Source organism: Dioscorea cayenensis, chromosome 4 (assembly GCF_009730915.1).
Source record: "Dioscorea cayenensis subsp. rotundata cultivar TDr96_F1 chromosome 4, TDr96_F1_v2_PseudoChromosome.rev07_lg8_w22 25.fasta, whole genome shotgun sequence".
Taxonomy (NCBI): domain Eukaryota; kingdom Viridiplantae; phylum Streptophyta; class Magnoliopsida; order Dioscoreales; family Dioscoreaceae; genus Dioscorea; species Dioscorea cayenensis.
Window position 1 is genome coordinate 6,822,854 of NC_052474.1, and position 26,794 is coordinate 6,849,647.

Here is a 26,794-nt window from a genome sequence, read left to right on the forward strand (position 1 = left end):
GAACCCTAATGGGCTTGGACCATTTGCTCTCTCTCATAGTGACGGAGCCGATACCCAACAACTTTTGATGGGGGCCTACTATATTTGTACTTTGATTTATATATATATTTAAATGTTGAATTATTTATTGATTATGATTTTAATTAGTTTTAACATGCATATCTTATATTATATGCATGTTAGTCTAGTGCGAGTGAGGAATCTAGTGTACGTGTAGCTATGTTTGTATGTTAGTTTACTGCAATTGACTTTATGGATGATGAGCAACCATCAGAGTCTAATGAGACGAGGATTATAGAAACCAGAATCATGCAACTAATATAAGAATAACAACAAGCCACTGGTAGCCCATGGGTTTCGTTTGTTACAAAGCAGTGATGAACAAGGTCTAATTCGAATCTCTATAGTAAAATATTGTAGCACTATTATTGTAAATGTTTGTAGTAGTACTATTTATAATTGATTTTGTACCTAGATATTGTTTGTGCTGTTTTTCAAATTTAGTATGGTTCTTCTATATGAGGTGTTGTATTTTTTTTTTCCTATGATTATATAATAGTGAGATTTATTCACTCAATTTAGTTTTTTAAAGTTTTTTGAATGTGTATATGATAGTACTTTTATCACTTCATGTGATATATGTCCATAATGATGCAATTTTAAAAGATTAAAAAGTCAATGTTATTGATTCATCATCGTACTTATATATCTTTTGACAATCTTTTAATGAGACAACACTCATCAACTTTGTTAAAAAAAAATATAAACAAATTTTTACGAGAATGATAATTTTTTTTTCTCTTGGTGAATAGTAAAGAGTTCTTTTCTCCTCGCAATATTATGACTTATCCATATTTATTAAATAAATAAATAAATAAATACATATTAATGATTTTATAGATACTAAATAAATTACAACCACAACAATTGAAACTATAAACTTAAAAAACCTATATCATCACTGTAATGAATATTTATAAATGATAACAAACACAGCAACGATTACAATAGCAAATAAGTTAAGTGATGTTATTTTTTAAATATTAAATAAGAGTAGAAATTGCAGGAAAGTTATATTTTTATAATTATCTTTTGAGAATATATATATTTCCAAACCAATTTGATTATTTTTATTTAAGAACGTACGAATGAAAGTGACAACCCCAAAAATGCAAGGCAGCTTACGTGTCATGGGCTACAATGAACTATGAAATAATAAATTTGTGATGTGTTATTAGGGGGACCTGACGTGGTGGTGATATATCAGTGAGCGGCACCAACCGCATCCTTTCAGGAAGTGGACTATTTTATTATTTTTATTATTATTAAAATAATTTTTTTAGTAGTGCTTATAATTTGTGAAATAAAAAATAAAATAATTCTTATGTTTCAGATTTGGACGGACTATCCTACACTTATATTTTCATCCAAATTTTTATCTTGAAACTGCATGTATTTTTTTTTTTTATATTTTATGATATATATATATATATATATATTTTTTTAAAGTCTATTGAGATGAATCAATTATAGTGACTTGATTGATTTTATCGAAATAATATTCGTCATATAACCTCGAAAAAGAGAACAAGAGATAATCTTTTCACAGAACTCCCACAAACGATTTTAAACATTCTTTTTTTATATATTTTTTATTTTATTTTTATTATGAGATATTTCGAATTTTAATAGATTATATATATATATTAATAAAATGAATAGTGTTTATATAGAAAATTATTATTCCTAATCCCATTAGGAAATTAGCATTGTGCTTTGAATTCATATCAAACAAAAAAAGGGAGATAAATAAAAAAAAATCATATTCTCCTACTTCAAATAGGAGCCAAAAAAAAGGAGTTAAGGGGCATTATCCTATTCCAAATAAAAGTAGGGGGGCAAATAAAAATAATAAAATAATAATAATATAAAAAAGAGGAGAGAGAATATATGTATATATATTTGAAGATATATATACATGTCGTTTGAAATTTAAAAAAATATACATATATATTTTATAATAATGAATAAAATATAATAATAAAAAGAAGGAGGGAAATTCAAATATATATGAAAATATATATATATGGAGATTATGGATAAGATTGGAAATTTTGAATTCATAATAAAAAAATAAAAAATTGAAAAAATCTCCTGGGAGTTGGAGATTCTTCGGGGTGTTGAGGATCTTCGGGGCCTAAGGAGAAGAGAGGAGGTTTTTTTTTTTGAAGAAAGGAGGGACAAAAAAGAAAGAAGGGAGGGAGAGAGGGCGAGAGAAAAAGGGACCAAAAAGACCGGATTTTTGAAGAAAAGAGAGAAATTAAACAAGAAGAGAGAGAATTTTGAAGAAGAAGTGAGAAGGAAGAAGGAGAATAATAGGACAAGGAGGTCTGGGAGAAGATTGATCTGCAAGAGAAAAAGAGGACTCGTAATCAGAAAGTAAAGAAAAAGCAGATGTAATGTTTTTACTTATTTTTTTGCCTGATGAACATAGTGTCTCCATGTTGATGTCTCCATGCGTCTACATATGATGGGCCCCACTGTTAAAAATGATAGTAAATTTCGAGAAGCACGCCACTGATATTCCACGCCCATGACGCTTCCTGCATACATTAAAAATATGGAATGGGTCCCACGTGATTCTTTCATGCTTTGTTTTTTATCTTTTTCTAAAAACCATGCACGTATGCATCATGATGAGCATGCATTTTCTTTTTCTTCTCTCTCTCGTGTTTGGGCTTCTCTCCTCTTCCCGGGTTCTTCTCTCCACGCCATCCATTACTGAACCGAGCTCTTGAGACGAAGATGAAGATGAAGAATAAGATCAATAGAGATTATTACCGCCTCCATATCTATCCAATGATGTCGATACTTCCGAGCAGCGAGGCGATTGAGATCCGAGATGTATGGGCGGAGAACCTTGAAGACTTGTTCGCTCTCACTACGTTTCCATGAGTGCAGAGTTCCCTGGTGTTGCTCATTTCCTGTTAGTGTTTTCCTACTCACCGATGGCTACCACTACCTCACTCTCAAGGCCAACATCGACATCCCGAAGTTTATCCGCTCACCTTTACTCTCCCCGCCATCGATAGCTCTCTCCCCGCCTCCTTGGGTATAATCTCGCTATGGGTCGATGAAGATGAATCCCTTGCATGAAGAGAAAGATGGGGATGTCTCCATCGTCCTCCAAACGAACCTAGGTAGCTTTCAAGGATTTCCCTGATTCATAGCATTTTATGTGTGAAATATCTCTTCAGCAAGATATCACATGAGTGCTACTGCAAACCATATTATTGCTATGTCCGGTGACGCTATGGCTCACGCAAACACCGGATCGGGTTGTTAAGACATTGTTATGCATTAAATAATGGCGAGAAATGGCGTAATCGTGAGAAAAAATCGGTTGGTACGGCCACGTAAACTCGAAACTCGGAAAGACTTCAAGCTCGAATTGAGGATGCTAAGAATGCTACCTTTGCGCCATATCAAGAAAGTATTGTCCCCCGGTGTTGGTGCGAAATTTTATGTCCACCTCTCCGCATATGTCCCCGCAATCAAGAATAAGATCAAGACAACAATGAGAATTTGAGCGCCAATGTTATGTAAAAGTAATCGCTGACACTCAGACCTTTGATAGTGCAGCATTCACGGAGTCGAGGAAAGGAAGAAGTGGTGAGGGAGAAAACTAAGGATCGTGATTGGGAGATATGTTATAATACCATAATCGACAAGCATGAGAACCTCGGGTTAGATCCGTGATGAGTGACCCCGCAAAGGTGATAATATATATGCCTTGCGTAGACTCGCTTTCAATCGGGTCGGACTTGTCTTTAACAACACAATCCATCGCTCTTTGGGAAGCCCTGCACCCAAGGCTCTTGCTGTCGCTCCGCCCCCGGTACTTTTTATGGTATAAGTCTAACCAATTTTCTTTTCGTCTTTGTCGAATTTAGGATTAGTTATCCAGAGTTCTGGTAAATGGGAAACCAAGCAAGGGACTATTCAAATAAGCTGATCTTGGAATGACATGCTATAACATGGGTATTCTACATTAGATATTCTTGTAGCTTTGCATTTGGAATTTTCATGTCACTTTGTAAAAAATATGAAGGATGAGAAGAAAAGGTAGAGAAAAAATGGTGAAAAGTTAGTAAAAAGAAAGGAAAATAAAAAATGAAGTGTGAAATGAGAGAGAAGGAAAAAAATATGGAAAAAATGAAGGGTGAATTTTGAAAAAGAGAGAAAAAATATGGAAAAATGGAAGGGTGAGTTGAGAGAGAGAAGGAAAAATATGGAAAAAATGAAGGGTGAGTTTGAAAAAAAGAGAGAAGAAAAAATATGGAAAAATGGAAGGGTGAGTTGAAAAAGAGAGAAGGAAAAATATGGAAAAAATGGAAGGGTGAGTTTGAAAAAAAGAGAGAAGGAAAAATATGGAAAAATGGAAGGGTGAGTAAAATGAGAGAGGAAAGGAAAAGATGGGAAAATGAAAGGATGGGTTAAAAAAAAAGTGAGAAAAAAAAGTAAAAGGATGAATTTGAGTGGGGAGTATTTTTGGTAATTTTTTTCTTCGTAGGGCTTCCTCTAGAAAAAAATCCCATGAAATTTCTCAATTCCACCTTGACTTTCTTGGGGAATGTGAGACTTTTCATAAAAATTTTCTCTAATTCCACCTCGAAGCCTTGGCTTTCTTGGGAGTAACGAGAAAATTTTTCACAAAAATTTCTCTAATTCCACTTTGCTAGCTTTCTTGGGAGTAATCTAGAAAATTTTCATATTTTTTCTAATTCCACCACTGAGCTTTTGGGCTTTCTTTGGGAGTAACGAGAAAAATTTTTCATATTTTCCTAATTCCACCACGAGCTTTGGCTTTTCAGTAACAAGAAAATTTTTAAATTTTTCTCTAATTCCACCACTGAGCTTTGGCTTTCTTGGGATAACGAGAAAAAATTTTCATATTTTTCCTAATTCCACCGTGAAGCTTTGGCTTTCTTAGGGGAATCGAGAAAAATTTTCACATTTTCTCTAATTCCACCATGAGCTTTGGCTTTCTTGGGATAACGAGAAAAAAATTTTCATATTTTCTCTAATTCCATCGCCAAGCTTTGCTTTCTTAGGAGAACGAGAAAATTTTTCATATTTTCTCTAATTCCACCATAAAGCCCTTGGCTCTCTTGAGAATGAGAAAAATTTTCATATTTTTTTCTAATTCCACTTTGAGCTTTGCTTTCGGGCAGTAACTGAGAAAAAAATTTTTCATATTTTCTAATTCCACGCAAGCTTTGCTCTTTTTGGGATAACGAGAAAGTTTTGTATATTTTCTCTAATTCCACCTCGAGCTTTTGGCTTTCTTGGGATAACGAGAAATTTCTATAAATTCTCTCTCATTCCACCTGAAGTCCTCGACTTTCTAGGGGTAACTAGGAATTTTTATATAATTTCTCTAATTCCACCTCAAGTCTTTCGACACTCTTGGGAGTAAAGAAATTTTTCATTAAAAATCAAACCCTTTCTTCAAGCTCACTTTGAGGTCTTTTGACACTCATTGAGTAAAAAAAGTGAAAATGAAAAAGAAAAAATAAAAATTCCTTGAAGTGATAAAAAATGAAAAGTTCACAAAAAATATCTCTCATCAATACTCATAAAAAGAGAAGAGTTGACAAAGATTTTTAAAGCTCACTGGAGGTCTTTTCGACACCCGCTGGAGTGAAAAAGAGGTACAATGAAAAAGTACTGAAAATCTTTTCTTGAAATGAAAGGAAGAGTAAAAATGAAAAATTTCACAGTGGAAAAAAATGATGATGAATGAAAAATGAATGAAAAATTTTTTTCACATGCTTATCGTCAACACTCATCGAAAAAGTTGAGTTAGCAAAGATTTTCCCTAAGCCCATTATGTGGTCTCTTTCAGAGTTTGAGGACCATTTTTTTAAAAATCAAGTCAAAAATTATCAAGTTAATGACCTAGCCATGTTAAAGGTCACGACTTCAAAAATCAAATGGTCGAGGCTCAAAAGCATCAAGAACTAAGACCTAAATGCATCACGTAAACGACAAATGCAACTCTAAAGTTTTTAAGGGCACCAGAAGCCAAAGACTTGAGGAGTTTCACAAGTCAAGGAGTGGAGATTTTACAAGCGCAAAGAGCCAAAAGTCTTCAGCCGATAAAAAGAAGCAAAAGTGGCCAAGTAGGCAACTCGGAATGTAGAGTGGTCGCGACTGGACTAAGCTATGCTTTCAAGACATAAACCCACATAAAAAAAGAAATTGAGGAGAGCTACATCCACAAAGCTAAAAAGGGATCTTCCGACACACTTTCAAAGATAGGGAGTTAAGAGCCACTAAAAATAAATTTTGAAGAGCATGATAGAAATAGCTTTTTCTAAAAATCTCTTGTTAAGCTATTTTTAGAGAATAGCTTTCTTCTTTTAGTATTCTTGTCTCATGATCATGTATTCGCATGCATCTTTGAAATAAAATATTATCATGTTTACTCGCCATTCTCATTCACACTTGTTTCTTAATCGGAGGTTCCTATGACATTGTGCTGGTAATTAATATTGGGGCTTGCCCCTAGTAGAGTCACGAACCCGTAATCATCCCCGAAATATAAAAAATTAAATTTTGATTTGTGATCCATGCTTTTCAACCGGTCATACCCTAATTAAAGGCCGGGTGGAAAGAAAGGAGCCCACAAATAGATTATGAATTTATTAGAAAATCAGTAACAACAACAAATCACACAAGTGAATGGTTTTGCTTTTATGTCATGTAATCTCACTTTTAATTTTTAATAAATTTGATTTATTTATTTATTTGTATAAAAAAACAATGTAATAGTACGGTTGGCTTCAATTGGGTTTTTTTTAATATTGTTTTTTTAATTATTTACCAAAATAAATATTTTTTAAATTAATTATCAAAATACGCAAAAAAATACAATGCATGATATTTTTTTAACATGGGTTATTATTATTATTATTTTTTATTTTATAATAGTTTTATATTTGATATTTTACTTTTACAATTTTATAAATTTTTTAAATTAATTTTTTTGACAACTCTATTTAAATTTTACAATGGTTTTTTTATATAATATTTTATATTTTAGTCATTATAAATTTTTTTAAATTAAATTTTTTTCTCACTGCCCTATTTAAAATTTATAATGGTTTTTTAATATAATATTTTACGTTTAAGTCCTTATATTTTTAAATTTAAATTCTTATATCATTTTCAATTAAAAAAAAACACATAAGAGAAGACCTTTGAAAGGGCATCCCAAATCTAAAAGAATTCGTGATGAAATGGATATAAGAGAAGTCAGTCAACATAAGTGTTGTGGTTTATGTCGAAATGAAGGTCATAGTCGTCGGAATTGTCCAAATGCACCTGGTTTCGTAATATGTGATTGTCGTAATATTTTTATAATATATGTTATCCTTTTCATCCATTTAGAATATGATATGTGTTTTTTTTTATTGAAAAATAATATATGTTAGAAAGAATTTGAATTAAAAAAAAATATAAGGACTTAAACGTAAAATATTATATTAAAAACCCATTGTAAATGTTAAATAGGGTTGTGAGAAAAAAAAATTAATTTAAAAAAATATAAGGACTAAAATGTAAAATATTATGTAAAAAACAATTGTAAAATTTAAAGAATTGTGAAAAAAAATTAATTTAAAAAATTTATAAGGTTGTAAATATAAAATATTATATATAAAACTATTATAAAATTTAAAAAAACTAATAATAATCCATGTGTAAAAAAACAGTATCATGCAAGTATCATGCATGGTATTTTTTTTTTGTGCATTTTTGTAATTAATTTAAAAAATACTCATTTTAGTAAATAATTTAAAAAAAATGCAATTTTTTTTTTTTTAAAAAGGCCCTTCAATTGCCTTGTAAGAATTTTTTTTCCCCCTGTTTTTCAAATTATCAACTCATGCCAGATTATAATTTTTTTTAATGAAACGTTAGATTCACCCAAATCTACCAAATTATTTGATTAAATTTACTTAAAATCAGGTTTTCTTTAACTACGCTTCTTTAAAATTTTTTTAACACACTTGTAAAAAAAAATTGAAAGTAAACACATTAGAAAATAGTCAAAATGCACACTGTAACTCAAATTAATTAATTAAAAAAAAAAATCCAAATTCCTTATGCTGCTGAAAAGAAATAACTTATTCAATGGGCTTTGATCTCTTTTAACTGGGCACTTAACGGCTTTTCTATTAAACGGTGATGTTGTATTTAAGGTTAGATTTTTTATAAAAAAAAAAAATCAGAAACTATTATGACAAGTGTCACAAACAAATAAAAAAAATGCAAAAGATATTAGAGGCAAAAGCTCCGAATAATGTGGAAATTATATGTTCAAAATTTTTTGTCCCTGATATTTTACTGATTTCTCTTCTCCTCTTTCTAATGGAAAATCGTAGTTTGAAATTTTTTTTAACTGCAAAGTTAAATTTAATATTAATGTGATATCATGTGTTATTTCACTATTGGTTAATTAATTTTCTGTATTTTTTTAAAAAAAGAACAATAATTAAGATTAAGATTAAGATTAATAAAGTGAAATAATAGATATTATTTTATTTGAGAGCTGGCGACAGTAGCGGAAGGGAGTAGCTTAACTAGAAGAAAAGGCCAGATAAATAAATAATTATTTAAATTAATGATTTTTTTTTATAAATGCCACAAGCGCCATCTCACAAATATGGATGTCAATAGAGTGGGGATTCACCAAGAGATACATTCCCCAGCTCTGAATTTCTAAACCCATCCTTGACCTCGACCCGGGGCAAGAACTTGAATACGGGGGGATTTTTCAGGTTTAGATATTCTATAGCCCCGATTAATAAATTAAAATATTATTATTATTTAAAATAAAATTTATAAATATTTGCTAAAATTTTAATAATTGAGAAACTGATATACAAATATGAGTAGTTGACATGTTGAAGTCATAATACAAAATACCAACATGCACACATATATGTAATACATACACATTTAGATATTTATAACATACAATATATAACACACACATATATAGGGTGGGGAGAATATTCCCCCACCCAGCCCCGGCCCCAAAGAGGAATTATATTTCTCGACCCGCCCCTCAAAAAAATATTCTCCGATCCTAACCCCGATGGAGCAAGGAATCGTGTTTCCTATGAGGATCAGGGCCCATTGATATATCTACTCACAAAGGGGTTATCAAAGGACAGTTAGGTACATGCATAAAAGATTTTATGAACAATATCCTCCTATGAGGATTTAATGAACAATATTGCTACAGTCCTTTCTTGTATATATATTATTTTTAAAAATTCAATCGACTTTGAGTTTGTCTATTCACAATTCAAATAATAATTCATTACACTGGATCCTGATTGTTTAAATTAATAATTTTTATTTAAAATAAATAAAAAGTGATATATATATATATTATTTATTTATTTATGATAAAGATGGCCAACTAATATTTAGAAAAATTATTCCCTGTAAAAATTCTCTTTTCCAGTCCTTTCTTGTATACCCCTGTTACTTGAATGGAGTGAATAGTGGGAGTCATTCCCCAGCCTAAACATAAACATAAACGTAATTTTAAATATTTTTGAACAAATATGGACAAATAATGTGTTAAGAACATGTATACACATAAATAAGTTTAACGACTTAGCGCAAGAATAAGATTTTTTACCTGATAGACTGGGCAAGACTTAGTGCAAGCTGGGGCGGAACCAAGGGGGGGATAGGAAGGGCTGAAGCCACCCTCGGTGCCGGAGAAAATACTTTTTAAACAATATAAGATTTGGTGGTTTTGATTTTTCTATACTTAATTTTATCTAAAATACAATATTTGGACTCATGCATGTCTTGAGTGTGGGTGTGTTATAGTGGTTAGTGGGTTTATCCATAAGGTTTAGAATTTTTTGATCCACCCAAGTTCAAATCTCACTTGGCGCATTTTTTTCACATTTTATTTTTTAATTTAAAAATTACTATTATTTCAAAATTTTAATAAAATAAATCTTATATACAAATTTTGAATTTTTTTTCACATTTTATTTTTTAATTTAAGAATTACTATTATTTCAAAATTTTAATAAAATAAATCTTATATACAAATTTTAGTAATTTCAAAAAAGTTTGAATTGATCATGAGGCTTAACATATATATATATATATGTTATAATGTACCATATATGCTAGAGTGAAACAACAAAAGTTTTTTTATAAACAATAGTTTGGTTGTTTGTAGTGAGGAGGATCAATTTTACCATATTTAAAAAAAAATACAAACTTGAGATGTATTCTTATTAGTTGAATTATTGAAAATCTCATATATTTTCTATCGGTAATAACAAAATTTTAAATTATACTTTATATTTTTTTAATATGTGTATTCAAATTTTGGTTATATTAGCACATTATTTTTCATTTAAAATAATTATTTTATTAGATTATTTTTTACTTTTTATTTTTTTGTTTTGCCTTTATTCTTCAGTCCCCTCTACCATCAAGTCCTGGTTCCGTCCCTGTGCAAGAGTAAAATTCTTCCCCTGATAGACTGGGCAAGTCTATGGTGCCATACGGTATTCTTCATCATCCCAACTGTTATTTATTTTCTTTATTTCTTTTTATTTTTTTATTTTTATTCCTCATTTTTAGTGAGACAACATTTTTTGTGTTTCTTATTCCCTTTTATTCCAATAAAGTTGTAATTTATTAATATTTATTATTAAAAAAAATCTAAATCCTATCCCTTCAGTAATGTCATAAATACGTTAGCTAAAAAATCAAATACCAATATAAATCAACGGATTGTTGACAACCTAGTTCATTTTCTTCACACTAAAATAGTACATAAGTACTCAAAACAGTAAAAAGAGAAAACTCAGAGACAAAGAAATCAAATCAAGCAAGAAATTTCAATGTGCGGCTCCCACGCGCACATCATTACTCGCACTAACTCCAAACCCAACGCACCCAACCATCATGAAACGCGCCACTCCAAATCACCATTTTGATTTTATCAATCAAACTCCTCCTCACTTCTTCTATATAAACACTCTATCTGCACACACTCTCTATCGATCAAAGACCTTATCATAAAGGTGATGATGAAGATGAAGGTGTTACTCTTGTGCTTCATCTCAACTACTTTGATGATGCTCCTTCTGAGTGTCAGCAATGCAAAGGCAGCTGGGAAACCAGTGATGACATGCAATCCATTGGAACTGAGCTCATGTGCTGATGCTATACTTTCAGGTGCTAATCCTTCTGCTACTTGTTGTGCTAAGTTAAAGCAGCAGCAACCTTGTTTCTGTGAGTACGTTAAGAAGCCAAACTTGAAGGGCTATATTAACTCTAAGAATGGCAGGAAGGTGGCTGACACTTGTAAGGTTCCCATTCCACGTTGCCCTTGAATTATATTACCTTCTTCTTCTTCTTCTTCTTCTCACTGCTTTCTCTCTGTGTTATGCTGAAGAGAAGAAGAGTTTAGGAGGATGGTTTAGTTATTATGTTACTTTATAAGGGTGTGATTTTCTCTATGGTTATGTTTGTGGGGTTTCTCTTGAATCTTTTATATATTTTTATGACTTTAATGTATTGCAGTGTATTATTAGTGTGTGTTTGGTGAGAAATATAGATAGAGAAATTAAAAATAAATAAATTTATTTGAAAAACTTTAAAAAATAACTGAGACAAATCAGATCACCAAGAAATGTCAACTGGAGTTGTTTATCCTCTGCCTCGTTTTTTATTAATCATCACGTCTAAATCACTAAAAAAATAATAAAGACAATAATAATACTCACTTTTTTTTATAATAAAATAAAAATACTCACTTGCACACCCTTTAATATATATTATATATATCAATATATGTATAGTTTGAATGTGGGTATTCTAAAGCGAATTGGTCAAATTGGCTGATGCAATGAATTCGTCTGATTCATATATATATATATATATATATACGAACGGATGTGATTCAAGAGAGTTATCATTTAATCAACTTTTGAGAGTACTATATTTGACGAGATAATTTATGTAAAAATGTCATGGTATTGTTTCTTAAATAAATAAATATATATGTCATCGAAATTTATACGCCAATCTCTAAGAAACTAATATAGACGTTGCTAAAACAAGCACATATATAAACTATCATTATTTATACCACTAATTAATTTGGATTTCGTTTTTTAATTACATAATATATTAGTAATATATGTGTGAATATGTATATTACAATTCATGTCATAGTCTTCTAAATCTTTTTGAATGCATATATATATATATATATATATGGCTAAACATCATCTGCGGACGTTCGTAGAGTCGTCCGCAGATTGATTCGCATCGTCTTTCGAGATTAATTGGGACCTGCTCGGATCAAAAGCACCGTGCATCCCTACCTTTTATCGCTGCTTATAAATAGGCAGTAATGCTATTCGTTTCACGAGCGATTATGCTGCCGATTGAATTGAAATCCACGGCATATCAACGCTCGCGATTACGCTTTACGTGAACGTTGATGAGATCGATCCTCTCTCTATATATATATATATATATATATGTGTGTGTGTATGTGTTAGGTGAACCACAATTCTTTGAAATAGGTGAACCACAATTCTTTGAAATATAGTGAGCTATGTAAAATTAAAATAAATAACAGAAGAAAAGGCAGTTAAAAATAAAAAATAAATTTTTTCATAACAATAATGATATTGATTTATTTAATTTTTTTTAACGCCACAAGTATTGCCAGAGGTACATGCACAAGTCAGAAATTGAATATCATTTGTACTTTTACTTAGTAATACGAGGTTTAAGTTACAAGTCTAAATTTATTACTAAGAATCAGTTATCATTTAGTAAAATCAGAATTTTAGATTTTTAGAATGCTTCACATCAATACATTTTTGCAATGGATCTATGCATTTGAGCTATGAACTTTTTGTCTCCAATGTTTTTTTTGATATTTGTAGATTTCAGTTTATGATTTTTGAAATAATAATTTAATCTTATAATAAAAAAAATTCATGATCATGTACTTTGGTTGCAGCCCCTCTTAAGCCTCACTGCGGCTCCTAATCAATCGTCTGGTAGAGAATAAACACTGTTTTTTCTTTTTAATATTTTTATAAATATATTCTACAAAATCAATTATTTTTTTAAATAAATATTAATAAAATATTTATTAATATTTACATTTTATTCGTACTAATTAAGTTAAACACTTAAACTCTTGTTGATTTAAATAAAATTTTTTAATCCATTCAACATTTGAAACATGATTATATATATATTTCTCTCAAACTTTTACCCCCAATCAAACATAGCTTTCTCTGTGTTGATTTACTCAATTCTTTTACTCAACCACGTATTAATATTAATAACTTCTATTATTAAGCAAGTTGAATCTTAGCTAACATTTATATTTCAATTCAACTGAAAAAGTTGACATGTCTACTTTGTTTTTCCTTTTTTTTTTTTGGAAATTCTTTAATTTTCTCTCTCATTGGTATTTAAAATACTTTATACATATTGTACTTAACTAATAGTATAATTTTAAAAAAAAAAATTATAAAATTTGAAGATTTTATATAATGACAACTGTTTGGTGCAGTGGGATATTACCATAAACATTGGTCTCTTACATGGAGGATGTTGTTTTTCTTTTTTTTTCTAGAATATAAAAATTTATTAATTCGGTTTGATTTCTAAAATATCATGTAAGTGATTTATTAACTCAGTTTTTTTTTCTAAAATATCTTTTGAGTGTGTACATAGCATCAAGGTTGTCAGACCCGACCCGGGCAATGACCCGGCTAAGCCCAGGGGTCATGGGTCAATGGGTTCAACCAGGTCGAACCGGGGTTGAACCGGGGTCAATAATTAAATATAAAAAATATTATAATAATTAATAATAAGCAAATATAATATTAAATCCATAATTATATTATAAAAACCTACTCAAATTTGATATTTAAATTGATAAATTACCTTATATACAGTAGAGTTTTCTAATTTTGTCATTTATTTTTACATTTTTTAAATATTTACAAATTTAATATATTAATATATAATTATCAAACTTCTTTCGGTGTTATTTATTTATTTATTTGTTTATTGGTTGATTTTGTTAAAATAAATAAGAAATTTAATTCACTAATTCTTATATCTCAATTGAGTTTTTATTTTGTTTTAAATTTTCTTATATTTTTTATTTAATTAGAATACTTTAATTTTATATTTTTATAATAAAATTACACTCATTTATGGTTTTATTTTCTTAATAAATTAAATTTTTAGAAAGTATTTACATAATACATTAATATATTTTATTTTTATATGTTAATTTTTGTTGGTATATATATATATATATATATATATATAATGTAATTCTATTTATTGATTATAAATATTAATAAATATATACGATTTTGTGGTTTTTAATGAGAAAATAATAATAAATTATTAAATATTGTAAAAATTAAACATTATGATCGATTGACCCGACGGGTCAACCGGTTCGATTGAACCGCCTGGTCACCGAGTCTAACTCGGGATTTTTTTAATACCCGGTCAATAGAGATATCTCGGTAGGTCACATACTGGGCTTCCTGCTTTTTCGGTTGAACCGGTCGGGCCAGTCCGGGTTTGACAACATTGCATAGCATAATATAATTCGTGATGTCTAGCTGAATTAATAAATCGCTGCACCATTTTACATGTATATCTCTTGAAACTTTTTTTTTTTAATAAGACAGAGCTTGTTTTATTTTCAATTAATAATAATTATTAAAATAAAAAAAAACAATTATTATTATTATTATTATTATTTTATATTTAAACAATTATTCCCCTCCCCAAAGCTCCATAGCCTCCATTCAACCTCTCCATCTCCTTCCTCTCTTTCTACCTTCATTTGTTGACCATTGTCTTCTTCCTTTCATAATATACACACAAGAACACAACCAGAGATGCCATCTCTTCTCCATCTCCATCTTCATCTCTTGCACCAATGAACCCTAACGCTCTTCTCCTCCTTCTCCTTGCCCTCGCCTTATCACCAATCTCTCCATCCTTCTCCCAAACAGCCTACCAGCGCTTCTCCGATTGCGCCCCTGTTCCCTTTTCCTGCGGCAATCTACATCTCAACATCTCCTATCCATTCCTCATCGAAGGGCGCTCTTCCTACTGTGGCCTTTCAACCTTCTTTCTCACTTGCTATGGTACTGATCCAAAGCTTATCATCTCCATCAATTACCAGGGTTTCCAAGTTCTTCATGTTGATTACGTGAATAGCGTACTTACCGTCGTCGACCTCTACCTCGCCGAGCAGTCATGCTCCCAGCCATTCAGAAACACCACCATGGATTTCGTCCACTTTGAATACACTGAGCTCGATCGCAACCTCACCATCTATACCAATTGCAGCGTTTTGCCCAAGTCTTTGGTGCCATTGTATGAGATCGCCTGCGCTGTTGGTGTCTTTGGACGCTCGTATTATAGACTTGAGAACAGTCCTGGGATTGAGGCGGTTGGAGGGTGTAACGCCACCGTGCTCGTCCCCATGAATCAGACGGTGGCTGAGATGCTGGTGAGCGGTTCCGACAGCATGAACTTCTCTAAGGCGGTGATGGCTGGGTTCACGGTGAGGTGGTTGCCAGGGATTGAGTGGTGTGGGGATTGTGTCAGCTCCGGTGGGCGCTGTGGGTTTAATTCTAGCTCCCCTATAGAACACACCTGCTTCTGCGCCAATGCCTCCACCGTTGATACTTGTTACTCACTTCCTCAAGGTACGCACTCGTTCCAAAATTACGATCAAAAAGTTGACTAAATCTTCGTGGTGATGGTGATTGATGAATAATGTGCTCAAATTGTTTGTTGAAATGCCTGAACTTCAAGGAAATTTACTATTCTATGTGCCTGTACGATTACCAATTTATTCATGTTCTTTGATATCATTGACTATGTCCTTAGTTTGACTTATGCTAGAGCCATGGATTCACTAGTTGTTTCAAAGGTGTGAAGCTGGAACAGAGATGAGATTTTTGAATTGAATTGGAAAGCATTGAGAATTGCTCATTGTTCACATGTTCATTTTAAGTTGTTGTAAATATCATAAACCTGTGGTGATGCCTGTGTACGGATCATCTACAAGAACATCTACTTTGTTCTTGAAATGCATTGCAGTCCAAACCTCAAGTTTAGGAAATCGAAAGATAGCTACTTATGTATTTATTTACATTCATTTTGTACTTGATCATAGAATTCCAGATAGGTGGCGCATAATATGCGCATGGATAAGAACATCAACTCTGTTATTTGAAAAGGATTGGTTCTAATCACAAACTTGGAAGATAAAAAAGTGGGATGCCATCTATATAGAATGAAAACATGTGGTGCTCGGGAATGAATCTGTGCTTAGTAATACATATTGAATGAGCTTAGTTGTGTTATATGTTTGCTTGGTCGAAATATTTCATTAGATTACTATCAGTTCAGTATATCAATCATTTTGAATAATCTGATTTGTACTATTACTTTTTGGCTTCAGGGAAGGACAACTCTGCGAAGAAGGTTATAATAGGTAACTGATACTCTTTTCTCCATCAATCCATTTCTATATAATCTCAGGTTCCACTACTTGTTTTTGATTGCTTCACATATGGTACTGTTTGCTCCTTAAAGCTGCTTTACAAAATAGATGTTCAGTTTCTATGGGCATTCATGTTATAAAGTTGATGAATTGATTCAAGTGATAGCTGGCTTGCTGGCAAGCTCCAGTCATTGCCGCCCCATTTGTTTATGAGCTTTCACTTTTTGTATTTGAAAAAGAGGACAAAGAAGACCAATTGTCTAAAATATCCACCATTAGGTTGTTATCTTTAGATATGGGCCAAGTTGATTATCAATTTGGAAGGACGGAAAATTAATGCTTTGAAACTGCAGCAGAGGACCTTTCTAGCAAACCATGGATTTTGGACTTATTTTGGGTCAAGAATAGCGTGCTTTGACCAATATGAAATCTGCTTAATGAACCATTACGGCACATTGTAAACACTATTAATATTATTTTAATAGTTGGACCATGCAAGAAACATTCCAGAGGTCATTGGGATACATGTTAATGACTTTTATGATAAACAGGTGTTTGTGCTGGAATTGGCGGTTTTCTCTTAGCGTCTGCTCTCTGCTTTCTCTGCTATCGACGTAAGGGGAGACGCCGACACTTCTCATATTCAGATTCTATCACAGTACCCCCCTATTCCAAGTCAATCTCCAGAAAAATGGCTGAAGTGGAAGTTGGCAATGGCAGCCCTGCATATCCAACTCACTTCTTCTACTACCAAGAGCTCTTAGAGGCTACTGATTTCTTCAATGAATCCAAAGAACTGGGAGACGGTGGTTTCGGCACTGTCTATAAAGGTACAAAATATTGTTCATTTGTTAGTTGAATAACCATGATTCAACTACAGCTGACATACAATTTCTATCACAGGCAAGCTCAAAGATGGACGAGCAGTTGCTATCAAGAGACTATATGACAACAGCAACAAAAGAGTGGAACAATATGTCAATGAAGTGAAGATCCTCTCAGGTCTGCGGCACCAGAATCTTGTAAGTCTCTACGGCTGCACGTCACCACAGAGCCGAGAACTCCTTCTCGTCTATGAATTAGTACCCAACGGCACGGTGGCTGACCACCTACACGGCCCCCGGACAAAAGAAGGAAACCTCTCATGGCCTGTGCGGATAAGCATTGCCATTGAAACAGCCGATGCGCTCGCCTACCTCCATGCCGTTGACCCGCCAATCATCCACCGTGATGTTAAGACCACCAACATTCTCCTTGACAAAGAATTTCACGTAAAAGTTGGCGATTTTGGCTTGTCCAGGCTCTTCCCCATTGATGCCAGTCACGTCTCTACTGCACCACAGGGAACTCCAGGATACGTAGACCCTGAGTACTACCATTGTTACCAGCTCACTGACAAAAGTGATGTTTATAGCTTTGGTGTTGTGCTCGTTGAGCTTATATCATCCAAGCTACCAGTTGACATCACTAGGGAGAGGAATGAGATAAACTTAGCCAGCATGGCCATTCACAAGATCCAAAACTGTGAGTTGGAGCAACTTGTTGATCCCAGTCTTGGTTTCATGTCTGATGTGAGGGTGAAAACTATGATCACTTTGGTGGCTGAGCTTGCGTTCAGATGCTTGCAAAATGACAAGGATATGAGGCCTTCTATTAAGGAAGTCCTGGAGGTACTTAGAGGGATTGAGAATGACAATGATCACCGGTTTCTTCCATCTTCTGATCCTTCCTCACCTGATTCATTGTTTGGTAAATGCACAAGCAGGTCCACAACTCCTAACACTAGCTGTTAGTAATGCACAAGGAGTGAATTTCTAAATTTGTTTTGGATATATATATATTTTTTTGGTTGTATGTGAACTATCAAAGTAAGGGTATATATATTTTTGATAAATTATCTTTTGAATCATTGTAAATTAAATCCTATACTTGAAGATTACTCAATGTGTATTTTTTGTCTTATTTTTATTAAATATTGAGCTGCTTTAAATGAGGTTCCATGTATGTTTAAGAATTATTCCAAATAGCTTAAATAATTGGTGATATTTTTATCAAGTTCTGCTGGTCATGCGTAAAATTGACCGAAATTTTGATAATACTCTGGATTATTAGTTAATTGTATCACATTGAAGTTTAGATAAATTATTTTTTTTTAAAAAATAGATAAATTACTAATTTATTGAAAATAAGAGAGATAAATAAAAAGTAAAACAAACAAACAAAATGAAACAACGACCCCACACTCGATGGTGCTTCTATAATTTGAGTCTCTGCTGTTTGAAGCCCTTGTGTCTTTGGTTCTATGTTTTGTTTTTGTTTTTCTTCACTATTAGTGATCTATGTTGTTTTCTGTCCTTTCTGTTTTTCTATTTCTTTTTGCGTAATGACATGCACACATACGAAACAACAAAACAACTAAGATTAAAAATAAAATAGTAGCATAAAATTACTAAAATTAATCACTAGGGGTGAAAACACTCCAAAAATTAAAAAGGACAAAAAAAATTAAAAACCAAGAGAAATACAAAGCTGCTAAACTAATCTGCTAGAAGAAATAATTTCCTCTTATTTAAAGATTATTAAATTGGGATAGATAATTGAATAAGTAATTCACTGTGTTATTAGTATTCTTGTGATAGTTTTAAAGATTATTAAATTGTCCTTTTTTAATAATATTCTGGATTATTATACGTGGAACTTATCATAGAGGAGTGAGGGAGCATCCACTGGAAGTGAAAGCAAGGGCACGCCATCTTTTCACAAAAGCGAATAGACTGCCCATGTGGCACGTGCCGGCCTCTAGTGGTCCTGTCCAAAAGATAGAATAAAACTAGTCTTATTCTCCAATTTTAGCCACCAAAATTAAAAAAATTAAATATATATATAAAAAAAAGTAATTTGTCCGAGAAGACACCATTAGAGAAATTTCCAACCGTTATCACATGACAACACAAGTCATTTATTTATTGTTTTTTTTCTTTAAAAATTGGAAATTACAGTCTTGTCTTCACATTATCCAATTAATTAGTGGTAATATAGGGGGTTATTCATAAAATTGGGAGTGATAAATTAATAAAAATAGAGTTAAGGGGGCTATGTGCAAAAATGTAAACTTTTTAGGACTGAACCCATCTATTCCGTCTTCCTTCGTCTTCATTCTCATTCGCTCTTTCCCAACATGTGAAGGTCTCGAAGAGAGAGCGAGAAGGAGCTCGGCGGGCATCCATGGCGACGTTGCAGCTATTCAAGCTGTTCGGCATGCAATGCACGACGGTGTCCCAGAGCCCCTCTCGAAGCCCTGTCGGGAAGCGAGCTGCGGCGGCAAGCGGAAGCCCTTCCGTACAGCTCCGCCGCCGAGTGACGCTTAAGAAGCTTCTAAGCCGGTCTCCTAGTCGACGATTCGTTCCTCGGGGGAAGCCTTCCGGTGGGAAGCCGGCTGATCCGGAGGAGAGGAAGGGGCTTCTCAGCCACACACTGCGGGATCTGCTCGTCTCGTCGCCGCCGAGTGAGGATGAGGGCGGTGATGGTGGACGGGGGGGAGGAGGGTTTCGTTTTGAGTCTGGTTCGGGAGGGCGGCGCGGCGCCGGCGTTTCAAGGTTTCGGTCGGTGAGTCTCCGGCAGCGACTGATGCGCCGAGCTTGGCGTCCCGTTCTCGTCGCAATTCCTGAGTGACCAAATATAGTGAATAATTTTCAAGAAAAAGAAGGTAAAAATCTGGTGTAATTTTCTCAGTATTCTGCTAATTTCCACTGTTTTTGTTATTGTTCTGTAAAAAATTGTATTGTGATATGAATGTGTTCCTGATAAGAGAGAATAAAAAGGTGTGATTTTTATCTCTTGGTAAAATTTGAGTTCTCAAAATTTCATTCCTTTAATTAAAAGATGAATTTTGGAACTTTATATTTGTTATAAACTTTGGAGTCTCTAGTAATTTTCTGTTAATCATACTAACAAATATATGTTTCTGTTGTTTACTTCATTGCTTTGCATTTGGTTGACTCTTTGATGGTGATGGTGTTATGCTGCCATTTGGCATGTTAAACTCATATAGGTATACATACATGGCCGGCTAGTTTGGCCAACTACACATCAGAGGTATTTCCTAGTGACATCTGTTTGGTAATCAATGCTAAAAAGCACAATGATGCAACATTTCTATGACTTTAGAGATCTAGACCAAGAATAGTTGGTGCAATCTTAACAAGTGGACCCAAAGTACTATGATCAAACTTTCTAGCGAAGAGAAAACAGAGTGTTGTCCTGTGTCCATTGTAAATGCAGTTACTCCCATGCCTGATGCTCTGCAGAAGTTTCTCTGAAACATCCCTGTGCTTGAATGTAACTGGATGTGATCCTCCTCTGGACCAATCCACAAAGGTGATGCTTCTATTAGAGTTGCATTCAGGGAAGAACATGGTCACTAAAGTTGGGAGATAGTGTTCGTCCATGTAACAAGGAGGCCTGCAGTGTTGTTTGAACACTAAGTAGTACCTGTGATCTGATACCACTTCAATGGCTAGTTTTCTCTGGAGATGAAACCACTGTGATCCCTTGCGCCATTGCTGGAGTGTCACTACGGGCATCATTAGCTTGTTGTATCGGCCTCGGCCGGTCTTTTTCGGGTCATCGTAGGAGCTGAGGAAGCTGAGGCTGGACTTGGTGATGTATTGGTAAACAATGCTGAAGTTGAAGAGAGGAATGCAGGTCTCTGAGAGTAGGATGAAGTGCTGGTTTGATAAGTCAAGCAGTGCATTGGCTAAAAGTCTTCTCTCAGCATCAACCATTGATGTCCTGCCCCATTCAACTGCCTGTGATCAGATTAAATGAGAAATCACTCAATCAGTGACTATATATTTGTGCTATTATTTGTTCATGTATGGAGAACAGAGAAAGTACACGCCTTGCTTGGTATTCTTCGCCGGAAGAAGACAGAATTCTTTGGTGGTTCCTCAGTGAACTCCGGCGATGGGTGGACATAAATGGAGTAGAACAACTTCTTCTCTTGTCCTATAAAGAACATCTCCCAAAGAGGACCCAAAGGAAGCCTCCCTCTGGTTAAGAACAAGAAGGCCACCTTCTCTGGTCTCTGGCAATCAGAGTCTTTGTCATGCACCACCATTGAAGCTCTCTGCAAGAGCTCCTCATCCTCCATTGTATGCCATAGATCATCAGAAACACTACTACCACTACTGCAGTTACAGGAAGGTGATGATGAGAGCTTCATATCCAGTGACGGAAGCCTGGTTAAGTGTCGGATAAGGTGAGAACCAAGGATGACGCCGGAGAGGGAGATGAACAAGAGCAAGAGAGACACTATGCATGGTTTGCAGTATTCCCTTGCTTCTCTCATCATCATAACCTTCATCTCTAATCTCTGTGGATGCACTTTGAAATGCTTGGAAGCTGGATTTAAGAACAGCATGATATTGTGATTAAAGGGTGCTTTTCAAATGTGTTTCTCGTGTAACAACAAGGAAGTTACTAGCTTTCTTGTAACTGTTATTGTCATCATCGTGGAGGAATCAAAGGGTAGCAGATGTTCACATTCCTTTGAGCATGCTCCCTTGGATTATAAGAATAAAGAGTTGAAGATAAAATCAGTGAAAAATAGGAGCAATAAAGTGAATTACAGCAGAAAATTTTAATTATTACCAAAATGAAAAGGTCTAAGATGCTACTTTAAAAGAAATTGGGTAAAGGAACTCACAAATAAATGCTCATCAAGAAGCAACCATACTACCAATGAGATGAGACATTTTTTTAATATTTTTTTTATGCATTTATGATAATTTATTGATTAAAAATATTATTTGGATGCAGTTACAGAAGCAATAAACATCCATTGTGAAATTATTTGAAAATTTTTAAAATAATTAGTTAAAATAGGCATATCATTAATAGGAGGAATATGACGGGCTAAAAAACACTTGTTTGGATATAACTTGTGATGGGCCGACAGAATTCATTGTAGGCCTAAGCTGTCGTCTTTTCACATCCTTTTCTCATTAAACAACTACAAAAAATGTACGGTTCAGATGACGAAACGATTTCGTTCAAGCATCTAATCCATCAACACGTGTCCAGTGGCATAATTGTGAATCACCAGAGATTCGATGGCATTGATGCAAAATCACTCACTATATAATAACTTCTTCTCTCCCTTTCCTCTCCACAGATCTGAGAGAGAGAGAGAGAGAGAGAGAGAGAGAGAGAGATGTCGTTCTGGAACCGTAGCCGCGACGATGAGGCCGTCGATGACTTCGATGACTACGATCCGACGCCCTACGGCGGAGGATACGACCTTGCCCTCACCTTTGGCCGGCCGTTGCCACCATCGGAGGAGCTCTGCTATCCCATCTCCTCCTCCGAAGCCATTGACTACGAGAGGCCTCACTTCTCATCAGGTTCCACTCCTTCCGTCTACGAGGCTAAGTATGACCATGGAGATCGCTATGGTCGGTCCTCCCAGGCCAAGCCCCAGCCGGCTTACGGCTTCCAACCTGTGCAAGGGGGAGGAGGTAGCGTTGGTTATGGAGGTGGCGGGCGTCCGGGGTATGGGGGGCAGAGTGAGTATGGATCTGGGTATGGATCTGAGCAAGGGTCTGGATATGGTGGGAGGCCAGGCGGGGAAGAGGGGTATGGATCTGGGTATGGAGGGAGAGCTGGTGGTCAGGTTGAGGAGGGTTACGGGTCTGGGTATGGTGGGAGACAGAGCCGCCAAGAGGATGAAGGGTATGGATCGGGATATGGTCGTAAACCCAGCCATCAGGAGGAAGGTTATGGGTCAGGCTACGGTGGGAGGCCTAGTCGCCAGGATGACCAAGGGTATGGATCTGGGTATGGTGGGAGGTCTCAGCGAGAGGAGCAGGAGAACCCCTCTTATGGAACTGGTTATGGGCGGGACGAGCCTCAGCGTTATGGGCATGAAAGCCAGTACAAAAGTGGCGTTGGAGAGTATGGGTATGGTGGGAGTGAGTACCAGAGGAGTGAGGAGCAGGGATATGGTGGAGGTGGATACAAGAAGAGTGGCGAGGAGTATGGGTCTGGAGGGAGATCCAGCTATGGTGGGAGTGAGTACGAGAGGAGCGGGGAGCAGGGATATGGTGAGGGTGGATACAGGAAGACTAGCGAGGGGTATGGGTATGGAGAGAGGCCCAGCTATGGCGGTGGCGATGAGGGTGAAGGATATGGTCGCCCGAAACGAGTGAGTGGATCTCTCTCGTCCTTCATTTTTGACTCATCTTTTCATATATGTTTCATTTATTCACATCATGTGCATGTGCTTGCCGTCTATGAACTTTTAATTCACCTTTGCTATGTGATTGAAAAATGATAATTTTTTTTTTGTTAAAGTAATGTGCATCTAGTGAGTCATGGTTTCGGATGCTTACATTGTGTTGTTGGTTTTGGTTTCTGGTTTGCATTGTAACACTACTTAAGCTATACAGGATAACATTTCTAAATTTTATAATTTTAATTCTTGGTACTCTGTGTGGCAAGTTTTGTATTTAAAAGCTCATAGTTTTAGCGGAAGTGATGCCTCTAATTTGACGTCTTTAGACCTCCTTGTCTTATGACAAGGGTAATTTGTTGTTTTGAAAAGAGAAACTGTTTTTGTTCTCCCCATGGTTGCAATGGCTTTCTCAGATTAAGCTTATTACTTATAACATTTAGTAAAGTAGTTTCAGTACAGGCTGAAATTGGTAACAGTAATATTTGATGAGCATGATGGGAGAAAAGGCACATTTTATAACTTGAAAGGAGAGAAGGCAGATTTTATCTTTTTGTTATGAAATAGGAATTTTCCACCGCCCTTTTTGTTTGTATCCCTGTTTCATGTTTTGTAATTTACTGTTGCTGTAGAAGGCACATTCATCTGTTAATGGCAATGGATTGAGCTTCTTTGCAAGGTGAAATTTTATGATAATGGTTTAGCATATGAGACAACATTACTGTGCTTGGTGATGAAAAACAAATAAATGTTTAACTAGAGGCAAAGAGATAATGCTTTAGTTAAACTTGTTCCAAGCTGAATTGTTATGTATGGTTGATATCTGGAGCCCAGCATTTGAGACACATTACTTTGCTTGGTGATGAAAAAAATTAAATGTTTAACTAGAGGCAAAGAGTTAATGTTTTAGTTAAACTTCTTTCAAGCTGAATGGTTTCGTATGGTTGATATCTGGAGCCCAACATTGACACATACTCTGCTTGATGATGAAAAAATAACATGTTTAACTAGAGGCAAACAGTTAATGTTTTAGTTTAACTTCTTTGAAGCTGAATCGTTTCGAATGGTTGATATCTGGAGCCCTACATTTGACACATTACTGTGCTTGGTGATGAAAAAATAATATTATTAACTAGAGGCTAACAGTTAATGTGTTAGTTAAATTTCTTTCAAGCTGACTTTTTGCTTATGGTTCAATTTTGTTATTTGGAACCTAACATTTTCGTGTTTGGTTTCTCTTTGTAATATTCATTTCTGTTGGGTGACCGCACCTTCATGAACATGTCTGTGTAAAACCTGCATTTAGATGCATCAAATATTAAACAGCTTGCAGCTCAAACGGCACATGCTTATAAGTGGATTTGGTCTATTCCGAGAGCTTTTATGACTTTGTTTTTCCATAAATTATGAGCCATAAATTGAAGGATTATGCAACTGAAGAAGTTTGATACATTCCCTCTTTTCTTTGTCTGATTGTATGAGTTTTTGCATTTCTGAACATCCATTATGTAGCTGATATGTTCTGTAATGCATCTAGTGATATTATCTCTCACTATTTTGATTAATTTGCAGGGTGATGGATCTGATGATGAGGATGGACGAAAGAAGCATGGGCATCACAAGCACGGCCACCACCACCGCAACTATGATGAAGAATGAGCCAAGTCACCAGTACTATTGCATTGCGAATGCATCACCTTTTAACCCTGCATAACATTTACTAGTAAATAAGTGGGGGCTTCTGTTTTATTCTTTTCTTTTCTGGTTGTGTTGTGTGATTTGAATAATATCTACAAACATATTGGCTTTGTTTCACCAGTACTGAAAAAACTTGGAATTGTTGGTTTATAACTGTTGAACTTCTACGATGCAAGTATTGATAGTGTTCCCATTGCGTGCAAGGCTGCAAGCTGCAAGGGGTAAAATAAATTACTGTGTCTTATTACTATCTCAATCCCAAGACCAAACACCCCTGAGTGTTCATTTTTAAAAGGTTTTGACTTTTCAAATTACCTATGCAAATAGTTAATGTAAAGGCTAATTTTTAAATTAAATTTTATTAATTTATTCAAATACATTATTTTTAGAAATGCGTAAAAAATAAAAAGTAAGTTAAATATTTATCAAAATTTTAATTTTAATTATTTATATTTATTAAAATGGTGGGTATTTATAACAGGAAGAAGGAAATATAAATTAAAAAAACCCTAATAATTGTTGTCTTTTGCAATAGTGAAAAGTAAAAGCATAAGAAAATAATAGCGGATAATGGGTTGGAAACTTGAGAGGGAGTAATGCTTGTGTTGCAGGAAATACAGTAAAAGAATGCCATAATAAACAGCAGCAAGGCGACAACATTCTCAGGCGAAGCTCAAAAGGAAATCAAGGAGAATCAGCAACAAATTTGATGATTTTCTGATGAAGTAATTACTGCTAATTATTAATCATTAGAGTAATTAAGCTATTGTAATTTCTGTAATCAAGTTGTTACAAGTTTATTACAAATGGAATCATTGTGTCCTGGCATAAGTAGTGTTTGTTAGAATGCCAGAGAAGAAGTTGGTTACAATTTGTAATGATTTATTTACAAAATGATTTGCTATATAATGAAAGGAGAACTTGAAAAATTAGTATCTTAAGCCTGAATTTATCTCATTCTCACGTCTTCTTCCTTTTCTTATCCTCTTTCCCTTCACTTCCTTTCCTCTTCCTTTGAGTATCTATCCCTGTTTTCTCATTATCTGTGAATATCTTGCAATAATTTTGGTGCTTACATTGCCTTCATGATCGACGGCATGGTAACTTGAGTGCACACATTTGATAAGCAGTTGTCTTCAATGGACGATCAGCTCACCCTTCACAACTCCATCTTTGCCAAGATCGACTTTCTCTGTTCCACAGTTCAAAACCATTCGGAATCCTTT

The 26,794-nt window shown here is 34.3% G+C and overlaps 5 protein-coding genes across 5 annotated transcripts; 4 read left to right on the forward strand and 1 right to left on the reverse strand.

Moving 5' to 3' along the window:
• Positions 1-11,141: 11,141 nt before the first annotated feature.
• LOC120258624 (non-specific lipid-transfer protein 2-like) lies at positions 11,142-11,450 on the forward strand. The gene has a single exon (XM_039266081.1). The coding sequence runs from the start codon at positions 11,142-11,144 to the stop codon at positions 11,448-11,450; it is 309 nt and encodes a 102-aa protein (XP_039122015.1).
• Positions 11,451-14,934: 3,484 nt separating this feature from the next.
• Positions 14,935-18,629, forward strand: LOC120258006 (LEAF RUST 10 DISEASE-RESISTANCE LOCUS RECEPTOR-LIKE PROTEIN KINASE-like 1.2). The gene is made up of 4 exons (XM_039265341.1): positions 14,935-15,836; positions 16,598-16,630; positions 17,191-17,469; positions 17,543-18,629. Exons 1-4 carry the CDS (start codon positions 15,059-15,061, stop codon positions 18,430-18,432), a joined length of 1,980 nt encoding a protein of 659 aa, XP_039121275.1. The 5' UTR covers positions 14,935-15,058; the 3' UTR covers positions 18,433-18,629.
• A 1,141-nt stretch (positions 18,630-19,770) lies between these two features.
• On the forward strand, positions 19,771-20,485 carry LOC120259116. Its single transcript, XM_039266653.1, has one exon. It carries the CDS (start codon positions 19,865-19,867, stop codon positions 20,309-20,311), a length of 447 nt encoding a protein of 148 aa, XP_039122587.1. The 5' UTR covers positions 19,771-19,864; the 3' UTR covers positions 20,312-20,485.
• Positions 20,486-20,662: 177 nt separating this feature from the next.
• LOC120258336 (glycosyltransferase BC10-like) lies at positions 20,663-22,265 on the reverse strand. Its single transcript, XM_039265712.1, has 2 exons — positions 21,540-22,265; positions 20,663-21,447 (listed from the first exon to the last, which is right to left on the reverse strand). Exons 1-2 carry the CDS (start codon positions 22,059-22,061, stop codon positions 20,803-20,805), a joined length of 1,167 nt encoding a protein of 388 aa, XP_039121646.1. The 5' UTR covers positions 22,062-22,265; the 3' UTR covers positions 20,663-20,802.
• Positions 22,266-22,813: 548 nt separating this feature from the next.
• On the forward strand, positions 22,814-25,768 carry LOC120259080 (uncharacterized protein At5g39570-like). The gene is made up of 2 exons (XM_039266618.1): positions 22,814-23,843; positions 25,443-25,768. The coding sequence occupies exons 1-2, from the start codon at positions 22,854-22,856 to the stop codon at positions 25,527-25,529; spliced, it is 1,077 nt and encodes a 358-aa protein (XP_039122552.1). The 5' UTR covers positions 22,814-22,853; the 3' UTR covers positions 25,530-25,768.
• Positions 25,769-26,794: the final 1,026 nt, after the last annotated feature.

Coding starts and splice junctions, on each gene's coding strand:
- LOC120259080 (XM_039266618.1), top strand. CDS start 22,854: ATGTCGTTCTGGAACCGTAGCCGCGACGATGAGGCCGTCGATGACTTC. Junction 23,844..25,442: donor GATATGGTCGCCCGAAACGA/GTGAGTGGATCT, acceptor ATTAATTTGCAG/GGTGATGGATCTGATGATGA.
- LOC120258336 (XM_039265712.1), bottom strand. CDS start 22,061: ATGCTGTTCTTAAATCCAGCTTCCAAGCATTTCAAAGTGCATCCACAG. Junction 21,448..21,539: donor GGCGAAGAATACCAAGCAAG/GCGTGTACTTTC, acceptor ATCTGATCACAG/GCAGTTGAATGGGGCAGGAC.
- LOC120259116 (XM_039266653.1), top strand. CDS start 19,865: ATGGCGACGTTGCAGCTATTCAAGCTGTTCGGCATGCAATGCACGACG.
- LOC120258624 (XM_039266081.1), top strand. CDS start 11,142: ATGATGAAGATGAAGGTGTTACTCTTGTGCTTCATCTCAACTACTTTG.
- LOC120258006 (XM_039265341.1), top strand. CDS start 15,059: ATGAACCCTAACGCTCTTCTCCTCCTTCTCCTTGCCCTCGCCTTATCA. Junction 15,837..16,597: donor TTGTTACTCACTTCCTCAAG/GTACGCACTCGT, acceptor TTTTGGCTTCAG/GGAAGGACAACTCTGCGAAG. Junction 17,470..17,542: donor TTTCGGCACTGTCTATAAAG/GTACAAAATATT, acceptor TTTCTATCACAG/GCAAGCTCAAAGATGGACGA.